We start from the raw sequence: 24,360 nt of genomic DNA on the forward strand, positions 1-24,360 counted from the left end.
AAAGGGTCCGGAGAGAGAAGGGCAGACCCTACGCAGCCATCCACGCTTTGGAACGTGTGTACGCGTGCGTGTTGCACGCGCACGTGCAGGAGAAGCTCGAATGAGCGGCGGTGATGCCGGCGTTCTTTCATTGACGTGCTGTTCGCTATATCCTGTATTCTTCAGTCCCGAGCGAGCCTCTGCACGCTCGTGATCACGGATTTTGTGTTGGTGGCTTCTCTTGAGCAAAACATATTCGAAACCTTATAATTTTTGACAGTGACTGAAAAATATTTCAAAATAAAATAAATCATACTTTAGAAGAATTTGGTGATTGAAGTTGGATGTCATCTACGGTGAGTCTTTTAAGATTTCTTTGTGTTGTTTTTGGTTATTGAGTATTGTTGACTCTTTGACTCCTTCTTTTTGGGTACTTCTGTTCTTTTTTAACTGCAATAAAATAGAGAGAAATTACTGGAGTTTATAAGGTTTGAAGAAATTTAGTATGATTTTGGTAAAATGTTCTCACTGTTTTGAGAGTATATATTTAGTTGTTTGTAACACGCGGATATTTGAATAGATGACATCAGCAAGCGTCTGGAACAAGCGGCGCGCCACAATTCTTATCTTATTAAATATACATGCACCTTGCTACACCTGGAAAGCAAAACCACATATACTGTGTCAAGGTTCAATGGATCAATTGAAATTGTGCAACCGTAGACCGGTTTCTGCAAGTAAACTGACCTGCGGCTAATTAACCTTACTACCCGAGTAATTATAGTTCAGGAATATCGGATCGATTAATGCGCTCTTCACTTCATTGGTCTCTCTGCCAAAATGCTCGTATATGGAGTAACGAATTTTTGATTTTTGCAAAAGTCCGACGTCTTAATTTTCCAATTTTCATAGTGTCAAACTTTTATTTCTTCATTTTTTTAAAGCGTCAAGTTTCCAAATTCTAAAGCAACAAAATGATCAAAATTTTAAGTTTAGAATTTTACAGAATTTTCAATGCGTCAAGATATCAAAATTCTCAATTAAACATTTTGCAATCTTCAAGCCATCAAATTTTTGAGATTCCAAATATAAAATTTTCCAATTTTCGTATCTTTCAACTTCTGAAATTTAAAATAACAGTCTTCTTTATTTCTGATACAAAATACCCAAGGAAAACCTTAGCCATAGCAAGAAATAATAAAACGCAAACCTCAGTAGCTCTTGAAACCCGTGGAGAAGCCGCGAAATCGCAGCTCGTGGCAAGCGTGTTCCCACGAATTTCTCCGCAGCGTCGATCGCGTCGAACGCAATATGTACGCTGGAATATCTTAGAAATTCGAGCGCGTTTAGAATGGCGAAAGTAATCGGGGAGCTCTCCCGGGATCTCCCTCTAGAGACCTTATCCTTGATGGAATCGAGGTCGTCTTCGATGATGTCGCCGTTTCATCGACGTCTATTCGTCAGATCTCGATGTTGTCGTCATCACGATGTCGCGGAAAAACAGTCTCGAATCCGACGTTTTCTAATATCCGTTTCCGTTCGACCCTAATGCGTCTTTCTCCGTGCTACGTGTCACTCGTGTGAAATAGAACAGGAATTCTAGGAGGGGAACAGATCAAGTGGGGAGCCGACCCTAATGATGCTGGGCCGACAAAGCAAGAAACTTCTTTTCGTCTCTTCGCATAACATGGTAATTTATGGCAATGGTAATTAATACGAGTCGAACAACGGGACCGTGAAATGCCAAAAACGTGTCTGATTTTTGTACTTTTGACTGGCCAATTACTTTCGATGGTTCTTTGTTTCTTATTTTAGTCTTTTTGAGGTTTGGATATTTGGACGTGGATTGGATGTAAAATGAACCGTGAAATAGCAGAGACGTGTCTGAACCTCGTAATTTTTATAGATCAGTCATTTTTTATCATATTTTGTTTCTCATAGATAATCATGAACTTTTTGGTTAGGATAAAATTGGATAGTGAAACTAAAATAATTTTGACAATATTAATTCTTATCCCGATTATGTCTTTTGGGAACATTTATAGCATATAATGTTGGAGATGCAGATATCCTCGTTTTCTTTATGTTTGGAGTTCAACCGAGCGTGAACTTTGACCTGGAAGAGTGCACACACGCTCCGTCGACTTCCAGCCATTGTTATGGGCTAATTTACTTTGGAGGAAGCTTGAAATTCAAAGATGTTCCGCTCTATACAATTTGATGTATCTAACTTGCTATACTTCCAGAGTTAACCTAACTTATCTTGAAGGGAGAAGATGAACAAAGGTCAAATGGACCATCTGTCTCACGTTACGCTTTTCTTCCGGAAGAAACGTTTTAAACAACTTAAAGGCCACTGATCAGGTCAATGTGAACATTAATTTTAGGTTAACCATAACTTTCAGTCCTTGTAATTGACCTTTAATAACACCTCTGTGTTTTTCATTCTAAATTATCTTTAGTTATTTTTGTTACCAGTTTTACACTTGAACGAGAATCCAATAATCCTGTGATAATGTGACACGCAAGGCTCTCATGGTGAATGTCACTTCACGGGTTGTAGGTAATTCAGAGTGTTGATCCACGCGTCCCGAGGGCGAGTTTAATTACCACGCGCCATCTTTGTTAATGGTAATCAATAATGGACGTCTTTTGCATGGCATTAAACACATCTGGCTGTTTATTGACCCGCACCCCATTAAGAACTTCTGATCGATCCTCCATGAACTTCAGTGTACGACCCTTGTTTCAGGTTATAATTATTCATGGTGATTGTCGTCAGTTATAATCGATCCTATGTGTGTACAAATTCGAACTAATTGACAACGCTGGTCGTCATTGATAAAATGGAAAACTTGTAGGCGTCATTAAATCTGGTCTTTTATATTGTTAGTTCCCCGGATTTCGAACTTTCAGAATTCCAAATTAAAGATTTCCCATTTCTGAAATTTCCACATTTAAAATTCACAGTTCTGTAATTTCCAAATTAAAAATTCTCCAAGTTTAAGATTCTGCAATTTTTAAGCGCTCAAATTATCTTTTTCCAATTCTCAAACTGTAAGATTTTCAAATTTCCAAATTTAGAATTCTTAGCAGATTGTATAGGAATTATAATATTTTTACAATAACTACATTGCATGTATTATGTAATAACTACAAATCATATAACTGCATAATTACAATTTGATGGAAATTACCTTTTTTTAATCGATTGAACGCGGAACGAGAGTGGAAACAATTGTTCCAGGTTGCAGATTGTCGATTGCCCAACAAGCAAAGAATCGATTCCGCAGTGCTACAATGATTTCGTTCCATCCATTCGACTCTTGACGATTTCTCCTCCGTTCATCGAGATGTTTTCGATCAATTAACGCAGTTTTTTCGATGCGTCACTGTAAACAACGAGGATTCTTTAGAAAAAAAGCGCCATTCAATAGTTCATTTGACAGAGTCAATCAATCTTGCCGCCATTACTCATTGAAAATTCTGAAGAATCGCTTCTTTATATTCAATACCCTGTGCTTCATTTCACGTTATAAGTGTCCCTATTTTATTCTCTAATTATATACCGTATTTCCAGCATTCAATCTCTTCAATCATAAAGTGACATTCAAATAAAAAATGAGCAAAAATCCTATCCTAAGATCTTCATTTACTCGTAACCTACTATACTTTAAGTTATACCTGTCTCTCTTTTGTTCTCTAATTATACGCCATAATTCCAGCAAACGTTGTATGTTGTATCGGGGATCAAACTTCTCTCATGTGATACAGTTTGCGGCGGCGCGGGGAGTTACGAAATCACCAAGCCGGTTGCCCAAGACGCTCTATGTGTCCGGTAGTTTCTCTTTGTTCCACTGACTGCCTCCAGGATAACCGGCTATCCTCGCCTCTGTACACACATTTTCGCGCAGCGTTGTAATTACACGGTTCTTTCTGTTATACTTTGATCCATTTAGGCCGAATTATGTTTTTCCCCGTGAAATTTCATGCAACGTCCACGTAATCTCCAATTACCATCGTGTGGTAATACAACAAGCCAGTGAGTTTCTTTAACAGGCAATTACTAAATTAGAAAATCGCTACTTTCTGACTCCATTTGACACTATGCTTATATTTGAAAAAATTTAAGATTAAATATCTAATTGCCTACTGCCTAGATTTCATAAGAAATATATTTTCCCAAATATTGTAACTTGAAATTTCAATGTATCGTCTTTAAAAAATTGAAATGAAGTTAGAATCGATAATAATCTAATACTTCGATTAGGTTTCCTTCAGATTGGCCAATTGCAATCTTTGTTCTCCGAAGACCCAAGGACGCACTTTCCCTGCTCACATGGCGGAACTATTTTTAGAATATGGCTGGTAAAAGGAGGAAAGGGCAGCGAGAACTCGGTTTGACGAAGCGTTTACTTCGATTTTCTCCCCTTAACTTGTTGTTTTGTCCGTCTGTCGCCTTCAGGCTAGTCTTTCATTCGACTGAGCCGCCTTTATCCTTCTCCGTCGACTGCTGACTATTTTCGTGCCAGAAACGAATGCAGCGTCACGGCGCCAGCGTCCGGCTCCCTAGCCAAACAAGAGAAAATTGTACAAATCGCGGCGACGTGTATTTGCATCGTAAAGTCGCCTCCAAGACAACGCCGCTTTGACTTGACCCTGTACATGAGGTATATACCAGGCTATGTATAGTCAAGCCCTCAAGGCCTAACTTATTTTGGTCTCCAGTTTCGTATTGATAGAAAACGAGGCCTTTTTAAACTTGGTTACTCACTTAACAATCATTTCTCTGGACTAATTCTATTATTATTACTAATACTTCTATTTAATCCTTCTATAATTACTCTAAAAACAATTAATTTGAGAATTGGAATCCCTAAAGTAAAGTTAGATTCACTGTAAACAAAAAAGGAGAACCTTTGTTAAGGAGGAACAGGAATTAAACTGATGCTTGATAATAAAACCATGACTCGCGATTCTGTGGCTTCCCCATGGTAAACGAAACGAGGCGGAAATTGATGGAAAGTCATTGACAATGAGTCACTGGCACCGCTTCAACGGCTAGGGACGCGGGGGTGCGGATAATGTCATCGCCAGAATTAATTTAGTGGCCATCGGGGTGAACAACCTAGAACATCAGCTCTGTTTGGCCAAAAAAATGTTCGTTAAATCATCTGGAAGCGATGACGCACTCGAACCTTAATTAAAAAAGCGCTTCATCAAAGAATCTGCGCGTCTTCTTCGCTAATTACATTTTTCTGTCCATCATAACCTCGAAAATCAAACCAAATGGTGTTTCTTGTGTTTTTTTCTTCTAGTCACAGATTTTTATTCATTTATGTATTTATTATATAAGGTGTCCATGATTATTGGAATATCATGTATGATGATCCAGGGGAACTTTGTATGATATTAAATATGGTCGTGATCCAATGCTAACTGTCTTTTTCTGATCAATAAAGTTTGACTTTTTTTATCCTGTTTCTTTTTATGCGTGAGGATTCGTCAGGTGGTCTTCTCGCTCTTGATGGCCTCTCGCTTTTATACCGGATCACCTTGGGTGAGGAAACTCCTCTCTCAGTTGACTTCATCTCTGCTAGTGTCCACACGACGCTCGAATCTCTTTTAAAGGACGATAAACGCGCTCATGGTTACCTGATGCACACCTTGGACATGTGATGCCACTCCTCCTGACCCCAATTTGCGTCCATTTTTCGTCGTCTGGAAGGATCACCGATGTTACGCGCTTTTTTTAGCGGTTAGGGTAACTAATCTTACCTAGTGCGTGCGTGAGGTCGATATGCTTCTTCCGGAAGCTGTAAACAGGGTCGTAAATCGCGTCACAGCTTTCCATTCTTCTTCTTTCATGGGGAACACGATTCCACAAGGAGGAAGATATATTGGAGGTTAAAGATGAAGAGAGAGGATGAATTGAAATCGGTCATAAATAGATTAGAGGAGTAGGAAGAAATTGGTAGAGCAAGAAACATTTGTTCAAAGAACGAAAAATATGGTGAACAGACATTTTTTTAGAGCTAATCTTTTTTAAAAAATATTGCTTGTTAAGACTTATTGCTGTGACTTCCATAATAATTATTACACTGCGATTCGAGACTAGAATATAAAGAAATATCTAAAATATTTGAAGTAGAAATTAAGAGAGATTAAACGATTAAATATTCAACACTAAAACAATGCAACAGAGAAGAAAAAATACAAGTGCAGCGAGAAGAAAAGGGGGAGAGAAACAAAAGAAGAGAAGAGAACTTGAAAGCGAATAAGGGAGTGGCTGGGGGCGAGGAGAGACAAGAAGGAAAGTGGCCGAAAGGGAGAAGGAAATGGAGCCAGAGACTAAACACGGGATCATGGTGGTCGATGACGCCGACGGTAACTCGTGGGAGCCTGTCGCCTTAAATACCTCGTGACATTATCCGCTTTACAATGTACCTGTATATAACCTTAAATTAAAAAATGGTACAAAGTACAAGTAAAGTTAGAGAGATATTTTATTCGACAACCGTCGAATTTCCAAAATTTCAAAATTTTCAATTTTTAATCTACAAAATTTTAAAATTCGTTTCCTAGATAGTTTGACAAAGTTATTAAATATATGTAGCCTCATACAAAGAAGTAATTCAAACGAATACTTACTGATGTAGATGGCGTTTTCGAGTTCAATAGTGGATGGATCATTGTTTTAAGTAGTACATTTGAAAAAAGTACATATATTGAGTTTGAATTGTATGGAAGAATTGAAAACGCGTTGAGACAGTGAAGCATAATACAGAGAAAACAATGAACGTCGCTTCTGAAGTGAGCTATACGATTGCTTCAAAACGTTATAGAACAAGGGAAACAGGGAGATGTCTTCGTGATGTGAATAACCATGGTTTTGTATAGCTGTAACAGCTAAATGACATTGGAGAAGTGGAAATGAAACTTCCCAATCTGAAATTAAATTGCAACTACATACATATATATTTCAATTACGTGGGTACAAAGAACTGGTATTGAAAAATGCGAAGGCTAAACAAGCAGTAAAATGTGGTTTTGTCGTAGTCGATCCAGTCGTCAAGAATGATTGCACAACGTTGTTTATTTCCAATGCTATACTGTTTTTATCCATCCTGAAAATATATAACCTAGTCAATTTTTCATTTCTTCTATTTTTTTAAATTAATTCTTATAACTTATTCCTAATTAAGGTAAATTCGTAATTAATAATTAATAAGAGGAGAACTTGTAGTTTTGGATGAGTAGGTTATAATTTTCCATAGCTATTTTGTAATGATGAAAACGATGCGGAGACAGGGCAACGGGAATCTGGACGAGCAAAGACCACTTATACGCTGCAGGTTGCATAACGGTTTCGCGCAGCATCCAGCGTATACAGTATCCAATGTCTGCAAAGAAAGAAAAAGATGCGGACACGTGCGAGCGCTTGACTCCTCGAACTATTCGATCGATACACGCTCTCCACCAAACAATTGGGGGATCGAACTCGGTGTAACAGTTCGAGTAAACAACCTCCTAACCTCTTCTCACTGAAACAATACGTTCTGCCCTCTTCTAAATGCTTTTTCACGTCCCATTTTAGCAATGTGATGAACGTACACTTAATTCTATACAATTTACGGTGTAACTTCTTATTACATATTACTTCACAAATGCGTGAAGATGTATCTTCCCCTAGGTATAGGATTCTAACCTCTCAGCTACTGATCATCTTTCATTATAATATACTTTTTGTCTACTACAAAGACTCGTTGGTGATATTTAATCAAGAAACAGATCAATGTTGTGACAGCAGAAGGTAAGAGGAGAATTAGTGAATGAATTTCTGGACAAGCGAGAGGCGGGGTCGTTATGGCGAGTTCCACGAACTGAAATCTCGTTACTTGCTCGGTGGTCGAACGGTATCCCACAAAGGGGACGTCTTGTCGACGTGCCGCGGACTCCTTTGAGCTGTTTCCAGCACCGCACCGTCTGGACTTCTCTTGCCAAGGTCCGATTCATTCGACCGCAAACAACTTCCTTCATCAAGAAGTTTGTGCCTGACTTTTTCAACTTCATTCTTCTACCTCTTCACAGGAGTTGAATTATCGCGTCATTCACTTTCCAAACTATAAATTACTGTATTTCTCACCATTCTTTTCACATTCTCCACCTGTTGCACAATAATTTATTAATTGACAGTATTATAATGATTAGTGAATTATTAGATTATAGGTTATGTAAATTTCTTTTTATAATTTTGTAGCTATACTAATTAATATAATCCAATGAAATCTCTATGCTGTTCTACAGAAATTATATATAGAATTAAGAAAAGATATTTCGCATATTTTGTGGCATAAAAAGACATTATTTCTTAGAAACACCCCAACATTTGAAACAAAATCTTCCATAATTTTTCTTCCTTTCTGAAAAAAGGTTATGTCTATATATGGAAGACTATAGAAGAGTTCCTATAAATGGGGATTCTCAGATGTAGAGCCTAGCAGAGAAATTCCTCTCCTGGCATTAAACTTTCATTAAACGCAATTAAACTGACACAATAAATTACACAGAATTTAATTAATCTTCATAAGGATAAAGAACTTTTACATCAATAATTACATCAATTATTTTTAATCTTAACCTAATTTCTGCAAATTTCCAAACCTATAAGAAGATTAGAAGAATATTTAAAACTTTGATTTACCATAAGAAAATCTAATCGAATCAGGATCTAATAATATAGATTCTAATCTGCAATTATAAGTCGGTATAAATGAAATTAATAAACTTTCGTGTATGGTTTTAAAAACGAGTTTTAAACGAGTATCGAGCAAAGAAGAGCGCCCGGCACGGAAGGACGCCGGAGTACAAGGAAAAAGGAGAAAAAAAAGAGTATAAAGAACAAGCAGGATGACTCGCAATCCTGATGATACTTGTCTGTCCTTGAATCGGCCTGTAAGGTAACTTAACGATCTCCGTGGATTTTTGTCGGACATCTTTCCAAAGGTACTGCCGCGTTTCAGAAGCTCTCTGATCTTCAATTAATCTCCAATTAACAATATTTCTTGTAGTTTTGTTTATTAAAAAAAAAATTGTGGCGCTGCTTTTCCTTACTAGCTGAAAAAAAAGATAGAAACATATAATTCTTGGAATTTATCGAATTATTATTCGATGAAACTAAGTATTTTGCAGAATCTATCATAAATTCTATTTTTATAATTATTATGAAAAATAATAAAAAAAATTTACAATAGTAATAGAATTTATAGTAAGTATAACAATTATTCTTATAATTATTTACAAATAAAATTTTACATTTAAATTTCATTAACGAATAAATTTTTCATTAAGAAATAATTGGAAGGAAATTATTATACATTCTATCTTTTTACTTTAAGGAATTGTATCTGAATTGTTTTAACAATAATTTTTACCTTTAAACAAAGTAGTCTTCTTTCGTTAAATATATTAGTTTGTGTAAATATTGCAGATTCGATCACCTCTTATTTTCTTATTGTTCTATAAGACTAGTGACGTTAGAGTGTTTAATTAATTAGCAACCAGGTTGTGGATCGTTGCTTCGCCTCACCAGTATCATATCTTTTAAGAGTGTGTATTGCAAATACACATTTTTCTTCGCAGTATTGTTCTTTCCCGTCAAATCGAGGACGCCAGCATTAAATCGTTGGCTTTGGAAAAGAGCATGCATCATGAATGGAGAGTTTCTCTCCGGGGCTTATTACGGCCCTCCTTATTTCATGAATAATGCGTTACTTTTGCTGTTAATGCAATTATTTGCAAATCTATTATTGGCTCTACATAAATAAAACAGAAAGATATATAAATATTATAAATAGAGGAGCCCCAAATTTGTAACCATCTACATTTTTGTAAAAAGCATTAAAAAGAAAAAAGTGCTGTTATTGATTTTAATATAATTAAGTCAATAATAATTCACTGAAAAATTAAAGTTTATATAATTGAAAATATGAGGCAAAAGTTCACGTATATTGTTTGAATCATATTTCTCGTAATTTATATTATATTATATTATATTAATCTTACTTTAATTGCATTTCTATCACAAAATTTAATGACAGTAATGCAACAAGGATAACGAAATAAAAAATATTCCAATTAAATAATTGTTGAAAGAAATCCGCGACAATATAATTCTTTGTTTCGTATTGAATAAGGGCCCAAGTTAATTCTTTTCTGATATCTATGTACCTGTCTTACAACACTGTTTAGCAGAGTTTAACAAGTAATTATTGAAAAGGCACAGTGGAAAGTTTATACAACAAAAAATCAAGGAAAAATATTATAATAATGGAAACGCTCCCACACGTATTTTATAGTTATCTTCGTTGATGATCATGTCGCAATGATTGTTGCATCAGAAAAAACTTCATTGGTCGATGCTTGGATGGCAGGAACACGATTTTCCAACCTTATTTCCGACGTTTCTTGAGCAACATCGCGATGAGCAGGAAGTTGTCACGAAACTACCTTCCGGAAGTAGTGACATCTTTGTTTTCCATTACTTCGTTACTCATTCTAACAAAATTGCAATCAGACATTCGACTAACTATGAATCCTAAATATAAAAATAATTTTTTATACAACAACTATACAACTCTAACGAAATCATTACAAAATTATTACAACAACGTTTACGGCGACAGTAAAATTATTTAAAAAATATACTCACATTTGACATTAAAAAATTATTGCAACATCGCTTATCTTCTTTCATTGCTTATATTCATATATCATTAATGAAAATGATTAGAAAATTATTATAAAACTACTTGATTGGTAAAATCATTTTACAAAAAGTATGTAAATTATAGACAATCAGTAATTAATAACTGATAGTTAATTATTGCATAGATTTATAAACTATAAAATCTATTTTAAAAACAAAATTATAAAAAAATTGTCAAGGAAAGAAAACGAAGGATAAAGAAAATGAAATATAGCGGAGAAAAACGTACGACTGCGTGTAACGTGAAATTACAAAGTATACAGGCGCCTTCTGTTGATATATGGTACTCTATTATTTCCAGGCACCGTTACCTTTTATTACACGGCAGATTTTCTTTTGTGGGTGGCTGCTTTCTCGATGGGATATTATAACGCCCGCATGTTGCCTCCAACTCTCCAATGTTATCTAACCTCCAAAAAGAAACGTGAGAACGTATTTACATACATATATCAATGATAGAAATAACCGAAAAGATGGTTAGATGGTGCGAGCATCGATAGCAATTATACAAGACAGACAACCTGTGAAACACGTAGGTTAAGAAGATAATCGATAAACGCTGCACCGTTGTCACAAAACTGGTTTGCCAACCCTTCCGGGGTTTCATAGATGCCCCTGCATGAACTTTGCTTTGGAAAGCTGATGTTTGGCTTTCCAGACTTGCAAAATCTTTGCCTATAGAGATTGGCGTATATGATACTTAAGAAGATCCATTTCTTTAAAGTTCAAGTTACGTAAATCAAGATTTGTTTATTAATTTTGAATTAATATTATTTAATTTATTATTAATTTATGGATAAAGAGATTTAGGAGGATCTGCTTTCAAAGTTTAGGTTATATAAATTAAAATTCGTTTGCCCGTAGAGTTTGAATCTTCATTTATAAGCTTCATCAGAAAATCAATGCTGGAATATTATCGTATCGTTGATTTAAATTAACATGAACTTGATGTTGATACATTATTATCTGTGGCAAAAATCTATAGAGTGTGTTATGTGTCTGGGTTTAATTAAGTTCGTCTAGACGCCTATGGTGATTCAACGTCGACGATGGACTCGAGAGAGGAAAAAGATAAAGAGGACCGGCTATTCTCTTATGTAATGGAGACTGAACTTTCTGCTCGGTGTAGCGTGCACTGCACACAAACAGCCTCGCAACTTCCAAACAAAACGAAGGATCCATTGTTTCTCACGTGTTCGACCGAGTTTTTCTCCTTTTTAACCCTATTAACGTCAAGTTTTCAACGGAAATATAAACGCCTCTGCAATTTTTTATTTAGAACTTATGTCAGAATTCAAAAGACTAGTACACGTGTCTACGAACCCATTGCGAGGTTATGACCGCACCTGACGACCATCTTCCAGACCTCCACCATAGAGAGCTGGTATTAAAGTCAATGAGAACTGGTTCGTGAACAGAATATGATGTCACTTTCGTGTTGGTGACTGGCAGCGAGGGCACGGGAAAATAATAAACAGGAATATGCGAATAGAATAATGATTAAGATTAGATATGATTCCAGTAAGCGAGTGATTTCTTTGTTCGTCGATCTCTTATTTTCCTTGGCCTTATTCTACGATATTTGCTGACGAAATTTGCTCGTTTTCGGATAATGACGATCACTGTACTATCCTTGGAGCATCAGTTATTCTTCTTCCAATACTCAGCTTAATTTCTTTTACAATTTATATTTATGAAAATTCATAATTGGCAATTTAGATGTTTGACAGATTAATAATTATGAAACTCCCAATTGCTTGGTAATTAAGAAATTAAAAACTTTGGACGGTTAGTAATTTAGAAATTTAAGATTTTGATCCATTGATTGATGCACTGACTGCTGATAACGCTACATTGACGTCACAGCCTGATCGCTCCCGAAGGCGGGTGATGCAGGTGACGCTGTGTAAGCATGACACGTGGAAATACTGACAAGCTTCAAGGAAACAGATTTCATAATTTGAAAATTTGCAAATTAAAAAATTCCAGATCATAGTCCCAGATGGATTAGTAATACCAAAAATGTACTGCGTAATATGGAATTCCTTTTATAAGATAGTAATAAATCAATAAATATAAGAATATTTTATTACTACGTATTTTTTAAAAACCAGTCATTTTGACTGTTTTTTGGTAGAAATAGTTTAACTATCTTCTTAACTAACTTCGTTTTAATTATCGGTAGCTCTAGTGTTAAAAACTAAAAATATATAACTATTTCTTTATAAATAACAGATCAGAGTAACTCCGAACCATGTCACACTATAATTAGTAGGATTTTATTGAGTATAAAACAGCAACCCTCCTGTGGTCTAGTGAATCAGCTTTTTCAAGGATTCATTCTCGAAGAACGTGGTAGAAAACAGGGAGAGCCACGATGTTGTAATCGGTTCTGACAAGTATAGTCGCGGATCCTCCTGTCAGTACGGGTTCGAGGGGAAGGGAGATGGTTCACCTTTCACCCTGGAGTAACTGTAGAACGAGGAAAGTCAGGGAATGGATTATGCTTGGCGGAGGTGAACAGCTGGGACTCGATATAACCCGCCACGATTACGTTTCTGTTGCCGCCTTTACCATGGAGTATTAATTTTCATTCATCGATGTTCAAAAGTAAACGCTTCGTCCTTGTTAACCGATGCGTTAACTTCGATATCAATATTCAAATAATATCTTTTTTAACGAAATTCAAAATATTAATTCTGGAATTAATATCCACGCTTTCGTTTAGAAATTTTAAGATTTTTCATTGTTCGCACTTTCAAATTCTTTAATTTCTAAATTATCAAGTGTTCAAGTTTTCAAAATTTCAATCCTTCTAATTTTCATATTTTCAAATCTCTGTTACCAATCATTGAAATTATCAAATTATCACAATTTCGAAGTTCCAAATCTTTAAATCTTCACACATTCTAGATTAGAGAACGTCTAATTCTCCATATTTTTCAATTCTCAAATTTTCAGACTTTTTGTGAAAGAGTCGCATTTTCGTGTTCCAAAATCGTAAAATTTGATCGATCTTCCAAAACTTTCTTTGGTCGAGTGATTATCGAAACTTTAGAATTTAGGTAATAATTATTATATTGCTTTCTTCGAGTGAAAAGTCGAGTTTCTACTGGTTGATTATATCAGCGAGACGGATCGCAGTGAACTGGTAGAAGCCACATGCTCTTCCGTGCTGAATCAGGATCGAGTCGGTGCATATTTGAAAAACAAACGAAAGCGCGTTTACGTAAGCGCTGACTTCTTTTCGTCTTCCTCGGCCGTTCCTCGTTCAACGAACTATGATAGCAAACTTTGAGCGGTTTCTGGTGTTGTTGACACGCGAAGTTCATTCACTTTTCTGTTCGTGTCCTTTGTTCATCGACTTCCTTTGGTATGTTCCTATATTTGTACTTCTTTCAAATCTAAAGTAAATATTCATAAAATTATTAATCTTGAATTTTTATGAAATATATTAACAAAACTTTTAGGATTTTCTAATTATTAAATTTTTATTATTATTCAAGAAATTCTTACTAATCCTTATTATCTTACCAGTATCTTTACTTTTATTAATTCATTGATATTCATTACTTATAGTTACTGTTAGTTACTTACAGTTACTATTTATTTTCTGGGAAGCTTCTTTGATAACAAACTCTTTTCTAAAATCTTCCTTTGTTCTTGTAGCCAACCTACCACACAGTGAGGTTCAAACTATACTTTAGCATCATAAATTTTAATTAACGACTCTCCATCAAACCATTTAATTCTTCCTCCTATGCAGATATCTAGGAACTCTAAATTTTACTATCTCATTCAACCATTTTTAAAAAGAAGACATAGAGGGACTATATATACAATTACCTAAAGTATCTAACTGTTAAGAAGTATAATTTATTTTACTTTCAAACTACTGGACCATCACTCTTATTTTTCATAAAATATCCTGATATACACTCTCCATAATTTTAGATGAATTATACTAAATAGCTAATATGTTCAGATACTTTTACAATCAATATTTCTTCCAACTTCTTTGTACACCTACATATATGAATCGTAGCCAAGAATTTTCTAATTATCCCAATTATCTTCTTCGCAATAGCAATCTCCTGCAAACAACATTCTTCAGACTATCATTTATCCTCTAAACCCGGATAACTACGTTAACTTTTAGTTCCTGAATAAACCTAAGGAAAATCCGTCTCTGTATCAACAGAGAACCACTCTGTCCAGCCAGGGAACGGTATTATCCACGTAAAAACAATTCGATCGTGATTCAGAGTTGGAGAGCGTGGGTGTGCTACGAATAATCGGCTCGAGAAGGGACAGAGGGCCGGCTGGATCTCAAAGTGAAAGTCCTGAATCGACGTTTAGTCGTGCCGCGGCCACAGACTTGCACGGATATTCTACAACGCGGTCAAACGTTATTCTCCTCTCAGTTCATTCGCTTCTTCACAGTTTCTTCATCAACATATTTATGTGAAAATGAATAAACAGTGGTGTACATGTGACCATTTTGGATTAAGGATCTACCAGTGATCTATGGAACTGAACTGTCAAGGTTTGATTGCGACCTTAAAAGTCAAACACAATTCTGAGTCGAGATTCATGAGTGGTTCGACGCTTGAGGATCTTTTTTCGTTAGTTCTTGAATTATTGCTGTTATTGTTATGGTTTGATTGTAAAATTGGAAGCTGAATGCTATTCCGAATTGAGATTTATGGCTTGTTTTGATTCTTTATGATCCTTGTCTTGATAATTAATTTAACTAATTTATAGTTTTGTTGTTCAAGCTGATTAAAATTTAGTACATTTAGCTATCTCATTTTAAAGCTTGAATTGCGACAGGTCAAATACTTGAAAAGATGTCTCTTCTTGTGAGTTTGTGTTTACAACATTGACAAGTGGAAGACGTCTCAGTGCAAGAATTCTATGAACAGAGTGCAGTAGTTATCTGTGCCGTATTAAGAGTCGATCAACAACTTCTTCGAAAGGAAGTCCAAGATTGAATGGATCTAGCAGTGTTATGAAACCACAGAGACCTCAGAATCCCATGTTCGAATGATAATTATTCTACTACTAATTGCTCTATTACTATCCCGACACAAGTACCATTTAAACCAATCATTAATTAATCACTTGGGTTTTTCCAACATACGCTATCTGTCCAACATCCATAATTCTACTTTACTAATCCTCTAACCTGTTTCAAACTGCTTATACTTGTTTTTTCCTTAATTATTCTCATCCTATACGCTAAAAACATATTCCATTTAGCAATTAAAATTACATGTGTGTCCTTCTATAATCCATTAAATTTCTATTAACACTAAGTGCGATCTTCTGCTTAATGTAGCATCATAAAAAAGTTAATAAAGTAGGCTGAAGTCAGGTTTGCGTGATCAGTGGGGCGTTAATCGGATGAAGGCTCGTTAAAATCCGCATCGTGATCGATCAGCCGACTGGGAGAGGAACGATCACTTTCCGTATTATTACTGGGCTGTGTGAAAGGCATAACCTCGGTGCTCGTGCGCGCAATAACGGAAATATTAATGTACGGGCCTCGTTCGAACTTTCGACCAGGCTCTCTGTAACGAGCCACGAATCGATCGTGTGCTATTGCCTGTTCCTCCTGTCCTGTCAGCTTCGATCCACCATGCGTGAAGGCTCAACCAAGGCTTACGGTACATTGTGGCATTATTTCGTACACTAATAGACAGTCTCTGCCTTTCCACTTGGTCCTCTTGCTTCAGAATAAAGAACTTCCCCTGAAAATAGATCCAAGTTACTTTCGATCATTATCAATAAACTGCAAGACAACTAAAAAGAGTAAAACTTAAACAGAGAATTTTTTCACCACCAATTTTGCACATAATTGTATCTTTTACGCTTTTACACTTTTAAATGTCATATGAGTGCATAAAAGTCTTTAGTGTAATCATTAGTTAGGCCTGAAACGTAATTGATATTACTTCATTCAATTTTATCTTATGAGACTTGTTTCCCATATTTGTTCACTGTGATAGTTTGTAAAATATATTGGGTCAGATTCTACTTGGCTTTTATGAAGATACAGTTTTTAAGGAATTTTTGTGATCACGTAAGAAACTCGGCGAGGAAAGTTCTTTGTATAAGGTCCACTATAAAAATTCTGCTCGTGTATATATTACTTAACATGGTCATGTGCACGTACAATCACGCATGAAATAAATTTTTAGAGGGAAAGAAGAGTAATGATACACAAAAAGTTAAGCAAGCATGACTGGAAAAAAATATTGAAAACGTGCCAAATAGCGGCTGGCCTGGAAATCATACAGCGCATGATGAGGCAAACTTATTACTCACAAAAATATGGAAAAGAAGGAAAAAAATTCCAAAAGTACAGGTGGCAACAACTATCCGTGAAACATTATCTTCATCAGAAATATCATTATGAAGCAATTATTATCCCGTTCATGTAATAGTGTCAGACTTCTTCACCAACCACTTTAATTACCGCCGTTAACAAGTTTTACGAGTTTTCTTCCCTTGATATCGTTCCATAGCTCACTCCGAATTTTAATGAAAATTGCAAATTATGATTATCAGATCATGTCTGATTGTTATCAAAATTATTCCGTAACTATTGCATAACCATTTAATTATATAGTCATATAAAAAATTTTTGAATTCTTTTTACTATTTTTTATTATTATACTATAGATGTTTACGTGTTATATCCATAGTTCATAGATCATCAAGAGCTTAGGTTAATTTCAAAGTTTGCTTCATTTTGATAGCGTTAATTAATGACGTATTAGATTTGAAAAATCCAATGCTCGACATATAAAACGAATTGCAACAGAGCTCGCCTGTAAAAAGGAATCAAAATGTGTCTCATCATGTTTTTCTCCCGTAAAAAGATTTCCAAAAATTTGGATAACAACTCTCACTACAATCTCAATTGTTTTCATTTTTTATGAGGATTTGTACAAAGATTAAATCGGTACATAACATGTTGAAGACTTAAAAAAATAGGTTTATCTTCTGCAGTTCTCATAGCACTTGTAATAATATTTAGTGAATAAATAATTGCTCTATGGATTCCATTTTTTGAATCATATTCATAATAACACAAATTTGCATAAACATCCGTCTATTATCTAACTGTACCATTTCCATACAAATAATGAATCTCGCCCAATTATTCCACGCTATTCAACCATCGTATTCAGCTACAATGTCGTTGAACCAAGCAGCGTCATAGTTTTTCACGACAGCCACGTTTTTCGCGTGGATTTTTCGAGATCTCTTGGTAATATATAATTAAAGGGCAGAGGAGCACGGAGTGTTGTTGACGACAAAATTACCAAGGATCCAAGCTCGTTCGAACGAAAGATTTTTTACTGTGATTACCACACCAGGTCGGGAGAGTCATCCATTAAATCAGTGGTGCGCAACTTGTATCGTGCCCGACGATAATTTACGAGCGTGCTTATTAATCTTGTAACAGCGATCGAACCGGAATCAACGCTTATTTTGTAACACAGAATTCACTGAACACAACTGCAGCAACATATTTCCCACATATAGGGTGTCTCAGGTTTTTACTCAAAATAAAGATGGCATATTCTATAACTGAAAAGAAGAAAAAATGTTATATATGAATAGGTTAATATATGATTTATAAAAAAATTATAACAAAAATATGAAATGACAACAGATTATTCTTACTTTAAATCTAATGATACCAACCTAATCATTAGATATTAGGCTATTAGATTTGTATTTGGAAGGCAGGGCCTAATGCAAAAAATTCGTAATGCACTGAAATTAAAGAGGATTTGCAATGTAATGAACTCGATCTTTGCATTTGATCCATAAAAACTCGCGCAAGTAATCTACTAGGAAGAAATTTTCTTTGTCCATAGTGCGATGTTTCATAACAGTTATTTAATGTACACGTCAGAATATTCGGTTTACGCAACAGTAAATGTTTTTCCCTTCTCCGGTTTCTAAAAAAAAAAGAAGAAATTTGAAAATGAAATTTTTGCACTGAATTATTAGATAACAACTAGATTATGCTACACAGACCATAAATATTACTGAAAGATTTATGTGTACTATATGAAAAGCTAGCTCAGCTGTGACCTTGAAATCTTTTCTGGAGAAAAAAGTAGAAATTGAAAAGAATTTGAAGAAGTTTTATGCCTCACATATATAGCGATATTTTTCTCTATAATGTAGATTATTTGCCATAGAATTCTTTTTCCAGTTCTATGCTATATAGATGTTTGCTATACTATATAATAATCTTCCATGTTACCAGAAAGATAATAATTTCAGTTATGTAATATATCTTTTACAGTTAATAATATTCTTTTACGAAATCCTTGAAAAGATATTTCTCCAAATTATCATAAATTTATTCCCCAAAGTGCAATTCCCCAAAATAGGTTATGTAATACATATAAAAGAACAAGTTCTTGATGAAATGAGCAACATCTGGACATTCTTCTACCAGAGTTTCTGTTTCTGGAACTTGTTTTGTGCCGTATCAAGGGAGTTTGCGCACCGCTGAGCCCGGTCGACCGATATCAAACGTCGATAGACTGGTAATATGGCGTTTGTATCGGGAACGAGGCACAAGCGGGTGAAAGAGGAAACGAGAGGAGCGGTTTACCTGGACGAAACTCGCTGCCTGGCAACCAGCTCGCCACCGGCCGACTGAGATATATATATTGTTGATCCGTTGCAAAAGCTATGGAAATCGCTCTTCCTAACCCGAGCCTAGGCTACACCTTCGTTATAGAAGCTTTTAATCAAGCTTTTCAATTTATTTCCTAACCTAAAGTGCCTTCATATCATGATACCTTACTGTGACAGCTTCTGATATACTATTTGCTCTTTCATACTTTGTATTCAACTTGGTATCTTCAGTGGAGTCTGTAGATTAGTTTCCACAAGTCTAAAAGTGCTGGAACAAATTTAGATACATTATTTTCTTTTCTATTTTACTCTTTATTTAGCTTGGTATGCTCAATGGAATCTGTAATTTAATTTCAAAAGTAGAACTGCTGACAGATTTTGGTACACTACTTCTTTTATTTTTTACTTAATGTGGCATATTAATATACAAAAATCCAGAATTGCTAAAACAGTTTTTGATATATTACTTTTTTTATTTCCTACTTTATTTGCTATTGTCAGTGAAGTCCAAAAATCTAGAAACGTTGCAACAGATTTTACACTATTTAACAAGAATTCTTGTTTTGCTTAACTCAGTAAAGTTCATAAATTATTCTCCAGAAAATGAAAAATTTCATTTATTCCTCTTCATTTTGATAGTTATGTGTCTTTGATACATTTAGATGCTGAAAAAGAAAACGTGGTTTAATTTCTAATATTTTATCACTTTGATAATAAAAAATTAACTGTGATTCATTTTCGTTCTAATGTTAAATGGCTAGCTGCAGTCATTGTTCGACACCGAGTGTCTTGCCTCGGATAAATATCATCCTACGTAATGGGGAGCGTGTTAATGTTGATTGCGGGCCGCGTAACAGTTCACGACTCTCGGACCGGTATCCTGGAGAACCACGTGCGTGCACACAGCATGCATACTTAAAGCCTGTGCGAATAACTCTTTCGTAATCGCTCGATTCGTATTCTTAAATCACTCGTTGTTTGAACTCAACGTCCTATACTCCAACAAAAACAATGCAAATATTGTTAATATTGAAATTAAATTAACCTGTTCAAATAGTTTTTTAGGAATAGCAACGATTCCATACTTCGAATATAGGTTAGGATTACTTTCCTATCTAAATTCATTTAGATCCCATGTACTGTTCTAGGATGTTTTATTATGTACTCTCAAATAATTCGAAAAAATTCTGGGATACTAACTGAAGTCTCCACTGCAATATTTTAATTCAAAGAGTTAAGTATTTTTTTAAATCAATGAATATCTTCTTCAAAATTTAGATAAAAATAAGAAAATGCAGGACAGATTGCATATTTAAAAATTTACTTATAATTCACTGTATTTACATAAATTAATGTTCGGGATTTCCTAATTGTCTGATGCATTAACGTTGCATCAAACTGCAGAACCAGAACAAAGGATCCTATCTATCCACACGACTGCTGTACCATGGCAAAATTCTAAAACGTGTATATACATATACAAACATCGTGCTAGAAACATCAGACATTTGAATGCAAAGGGATCGGGTAAAACAAAGCACGCGAAACCAGATTACGGTTCTAGCGGAGCGAAGATCTAGGAACAGAAGTGGACTAAGCAGTCGTTATTGGAGCATTAATAAAAAGCTAGCCGGTTATTGTTCGTCAATAAAAGACAGGCGGGCTATTACGCGATTCAGCGTGGGCCCGCGCGGTCCGATTTCAGAATCGATAACGTGAAATCTCGCCCACGTTTCCCTTAGCGCACTTTCCATCTGCGCCGTGAGAAATCACTTTATTTATACCTAGTAAGTTCTTTTTCCATCACGACCCACGAAGTGTGCACGCGTTTACGGTTGCATTCTAATATGCAAACGTGGGTGTTTGACTGCGTTCGACCACATTTGCCATTTGTGCATTCTGTCGGTGGCTTTAGAGGCGAATTCAGTATAGAGATACTATTAATTCATTATTTTGTTACTTACTCAAAATTTATTACTTATTTATGACTAATTTAATTTAAGGGGGTAAAGTTAGGTAATCTACTGTAAGAAAGTAAATCTGGGGAATTTTCATCATAGTTAGAAAATAAAGAGTTGGATTTACTCACTTTTCACCTTTCTATTTTTGATCTTTTCTTTTTACATTTTTCTATTCCGAATATTCCCATTTCGGATTCTTCGATTTTGGATTTTGCCAATTTTGAATCTTTCCCTTCTTCGGTTTTTATATTCTAAATACTTCCTATTTTGGAATTTTCTACTTTGGTTATTCTCATTCTGCGGAAGTTCAATAAAATTCAATTACCATAGCCATTTACAGCTGCAAAGGGAAAAAGATGGACAAAAAGTAACATATATAGGCGAACATTATAGTCTAACGGGTATTTGCTGATCGTCGGTAAATCAGTTTTTCCCTTTTCATCTCTCGAACAGTTGTCGAGAATCCGGTTGGGCTACTCGGATTTCTTCACCGGCGATTTAAAGTCCGTGTATCCGTCCACTATGAAAAAGGAAATGTGTGCATGGTGAATGCATTATATACGATCTGTATTTACGGTAACGGGAATATGTCGTGTGTTAAAGCTCCTTCAAAGCAGCAGCTTCCTTGATAAACCGTGCAATTTAACGGCGCCTGGAAAACCGCTTGCGCCGTACGTTTAATTATTATCGGTGACAGATTACGATACTACGATTGGCCATTTTACGTATAATTTTAGTTTTAGACACTGGTTATATTCTATTTCATTTTCAAACCAAGCCGCGTAAATGACCAATGTAATAATGATCATTTCATACAAATATGCAGCTTTCTAATTACTATACTGTAGTGTATTTTCAACACTGAGCAGAAGATTTTTAAATACAAGAATATAAACAATTTCTCTATTTGGAGAAAAATATTTGTGAATTTTTAGTATGGGAGTCGAATACTTCTTGTAAGAAATAATTATATACATTGAAAATATTAGGTGTCATTACTGCTTAGCTCAAATATTTGATCATTTATTTATTTACCGTTCTGTATAGCGTTATCTCTCAGCTATTGCAGCTATTACACAAAGCTATAAGCTAGTGACAAATGTATAAGCAAGTGATTATAATCCTTTAAATATCAAAAATCTTTTTTCAGATTAATAATTAAACAACTGTTGAAACATTCCCAAACTTCAAGCAACAAAAATAATGGCAAGGCAGCAAACAGTAGACAGGAACATTCCCCATCTCCGAGACATCTTTGGATTCGGTAATAAATGGGAGAACACGCGTCTCCAAGCTGAAGAGAAGGCACCAGGACACGACAGTGCCGTATCTGTTGGTTCAACTTCTGGTGAAGAAGAGAGTCCTAAGAACAGTAAGAAGAAGAAGTCGCGTCGTCGTGATAACAGCAAAACTTTAACGGAAAGCGATGTAAAACACCTGGAGAGACACCTATCTATGAAAAAAACCATCCGCAAGAAAATCATGCGCGACCTGCAACAGGCATTCGTCGAGGACCCGAACGAGTTCCGGGTAGACGATATACCGCCAGAACAGCTCAAGGCGGAAATCAATATTCAGAGCCTGAGTTTTGGGACACCATCGCAGAAACAGGGACGCACACGTGGCAACGCGGAGAACACGTTCCTAGACATGCTCCGTGCTGGAGGTGGTAGGATTTTTTTAAAACTATTTATTTTCTAGGATTAGCCTAAAAAATACATAAATATGTTAATTGAGATGTTTTGATGAAAGTTTGCCAATTGGACTGAAGTTTTATTATTTGTAAGCATATACAATTCCAGACATATGTATTTTTGAGGTTATCATTAAGGGTATCTAATACCATCAAATTTATAATTCTGCAAATTGTATTAAATTTAATATTGTTGAATTATTATCCTGTAATTCGGTGTTAATATTTATCAAGTGTGTTCATTTATTAGTTGACTAACTGATAGCATACTACTTGACTGATTGAGAGCCTACTATTGATGTGTGTATTAATTCTTAGAGTTATATTTCAAGGAGATTATTTATGGAAAAATAAGTTCTTGAAAAATAGAAAAGAATAACGAATGGTAATTCATTTGTACTTCAGGTCTGGAAAAGAACTCTGGTGACGGAGACAGAGATTCTGGACATGGTGGCTCCCCCACTAGAGAAACTCCCAATGCACAAGATACGGATGACGAATCTAGTTACCCCTATGATACACCAGTTGCAACGCCATCAAAGAAAAGTGGCAACTTTTGGAGACGTTTCACCATGAAGAGCCGTAACAAGCGGTAAATTCCCCGAACGAACGTTGAATCGATCACTACCAACTTAATTTCCATTTCTGTAACTATACCAACTTAGTTATTCGAGCAGAGCTTGCAACTGTGATATATATACGAGAGAAGAAACCAAGTTGTCTCGTGTGAGCACACTTCCCCAATTTTTTTTTTTTTACTGGATCTCGAGAAATTTCCGAAGCCGCTTTGCACAAGTGAGCCAATATTATTAGTCAAATTTTACACATCAAGGTATTAATATTAATAAATTCTCTTGCATAACTATAATACTAAATTTTACAAATTACAAATCACTACAATTACAAAATCGTAGAATTATAATTTAAAAATTAAATAAACTATAATAATAATAATGGTTGACAAATCATTATGCGAAAAGACCCAGGTCTAACTGCAAGAACACAGGACCAACAATCTAAAAAAAATCTAAAAAAACAAATCTCTCATAATCAAAAATCACCATCTTACATATCAGAACAATATTTTTGGAGTTCCTTTTGAGAACGCTTTTTGGCTGAAGGTTTTTGCGAACAATCTTTGTAAATAACGATTTAAAATGTTACGAATGATGATTGAAAGTTCTCTGAGATCCTACTAACTCCATAACGTTACACGGAACTCCCTTTGGTGTGTACTTAAAGTAATAATTAATTAATTAAGGAATGCAGCGAGGATATTTAGAGCG

General features: G+C 35.2%; 1 protein-coding gene and 3 long non-coding RNA genes across 7 annotated transcripts; 1 reads left to right on the forward strand and 3 right to left on the reverse strand.

Moving 5' to 3' along the window:
* Positions 1-149: 149 nt before the first annotated feature.
* LOC117242340 lies at positions 150-23,965 on the forward strand. Of its 4 annotated transcripts, none has more exons than XM_033508906.1 (3): positions 150-335; positions 22,532-23,050; positions 23,480-23,964. In XM_033508906.1, the coding sequence occupies exons 2-3, from the start codon at positions 22,585-22,587 to the stop codon at positions 23,668-23,670; spliced, it is 657 nt and encodes a 218-aa protein (XP_033364797.1). In that variant the 5' UTR covers positions 150-335; positions 22,532-22,584; the 3' UTR covers positions 23,671-23,964. The 4 variants fall into 4 exon arrangements, with proteins under 4 accessions (XP_033364797.1, XP_033364801.1, XP_033364798.1 ...); XM_033508910.1 differs by having other exon boundaries at positions 153-335; positions 22,532-23,047; positions 23,480-23,943; XM_033508907.1 differs by lacking the exon at positions 150-335 and adding an exon at positions 15,105-15,293 and having other exon boundaries at positions 23,480-23,965.
* LOC117242345 lies at positions 417-2,158 on the reverse strand. Its single transcript, XR_004495230.1, has 2 exons — positions 727-2,158; positions 417-636 (listed from the first exon to the last, which is right to left on the reverse strand). It is a non-coding gene; the product is annotated as an uncharacterized LOC117242345 (long non-coding RNA).
* Positions 4,374-7,162, reverse strand: LOC117242343. Its single transcript, XR_004495228.1, has 3 exons — positions 6,631-7,162; positions 5,758-6,426; positions 4,374-5,700 (listed from the first exon to the last, which is right to left on the reverse strand). It is a non-coding gene; the product is annotated as an uncharacterized LOC117242343 (long non-coding RNA).
* Positions 7,168-9,824, reverse strand: LOC117242344. Its single transcript, XR_004495229.1, has 3 exons — positions 9,414-9,824; positions 8,246-9,096; positions 7,168-8,146 (listed from the first exon to the last, which is right to left on the reverse strand). It is a non-coding gene; the product is annotated as an uncharacterized LOC117242344 (long non-coding RNA).
* Positions 23,966-24,360: the final 395 nt, after the last annotated feature.

This window comes from Bombus vosnesenskii, unplaced genomic scaffold (assembly GCF_011952255.1).
Source record: "Bombus vosnesenskii isolate JDL3184/JDL3185 unplaced genomic scaffold, Bvos_JDL3184-5_v1.1 scf7180000016274, whole genome shotgun sequence".
NCBI lineage: Eukaryota > Metazoa > Arthropoda > Insecta > Hymenoptera > Apidae > Bombus > Bombus vosnesenskii.

What these genes read in the sequence shown, in the direction of transcription:
- LOC117242340 (XM_033508906.1), top strand. Translation starts at nt 22,585, where the DNA reads ATGGCAAGGCAGCAAACAGTAGACAGGAACATTCCCCATCTCCGAGAC. An exon ending in CATGCTCCGTGCTGGAGGTG is followed by an intron (nt 23,051 to 23,479) that starts GTAGGATTTTTT and finishes TTTGTACTTCAG; the next exon opens with GTCTGGAAAAGAACTCTGGT.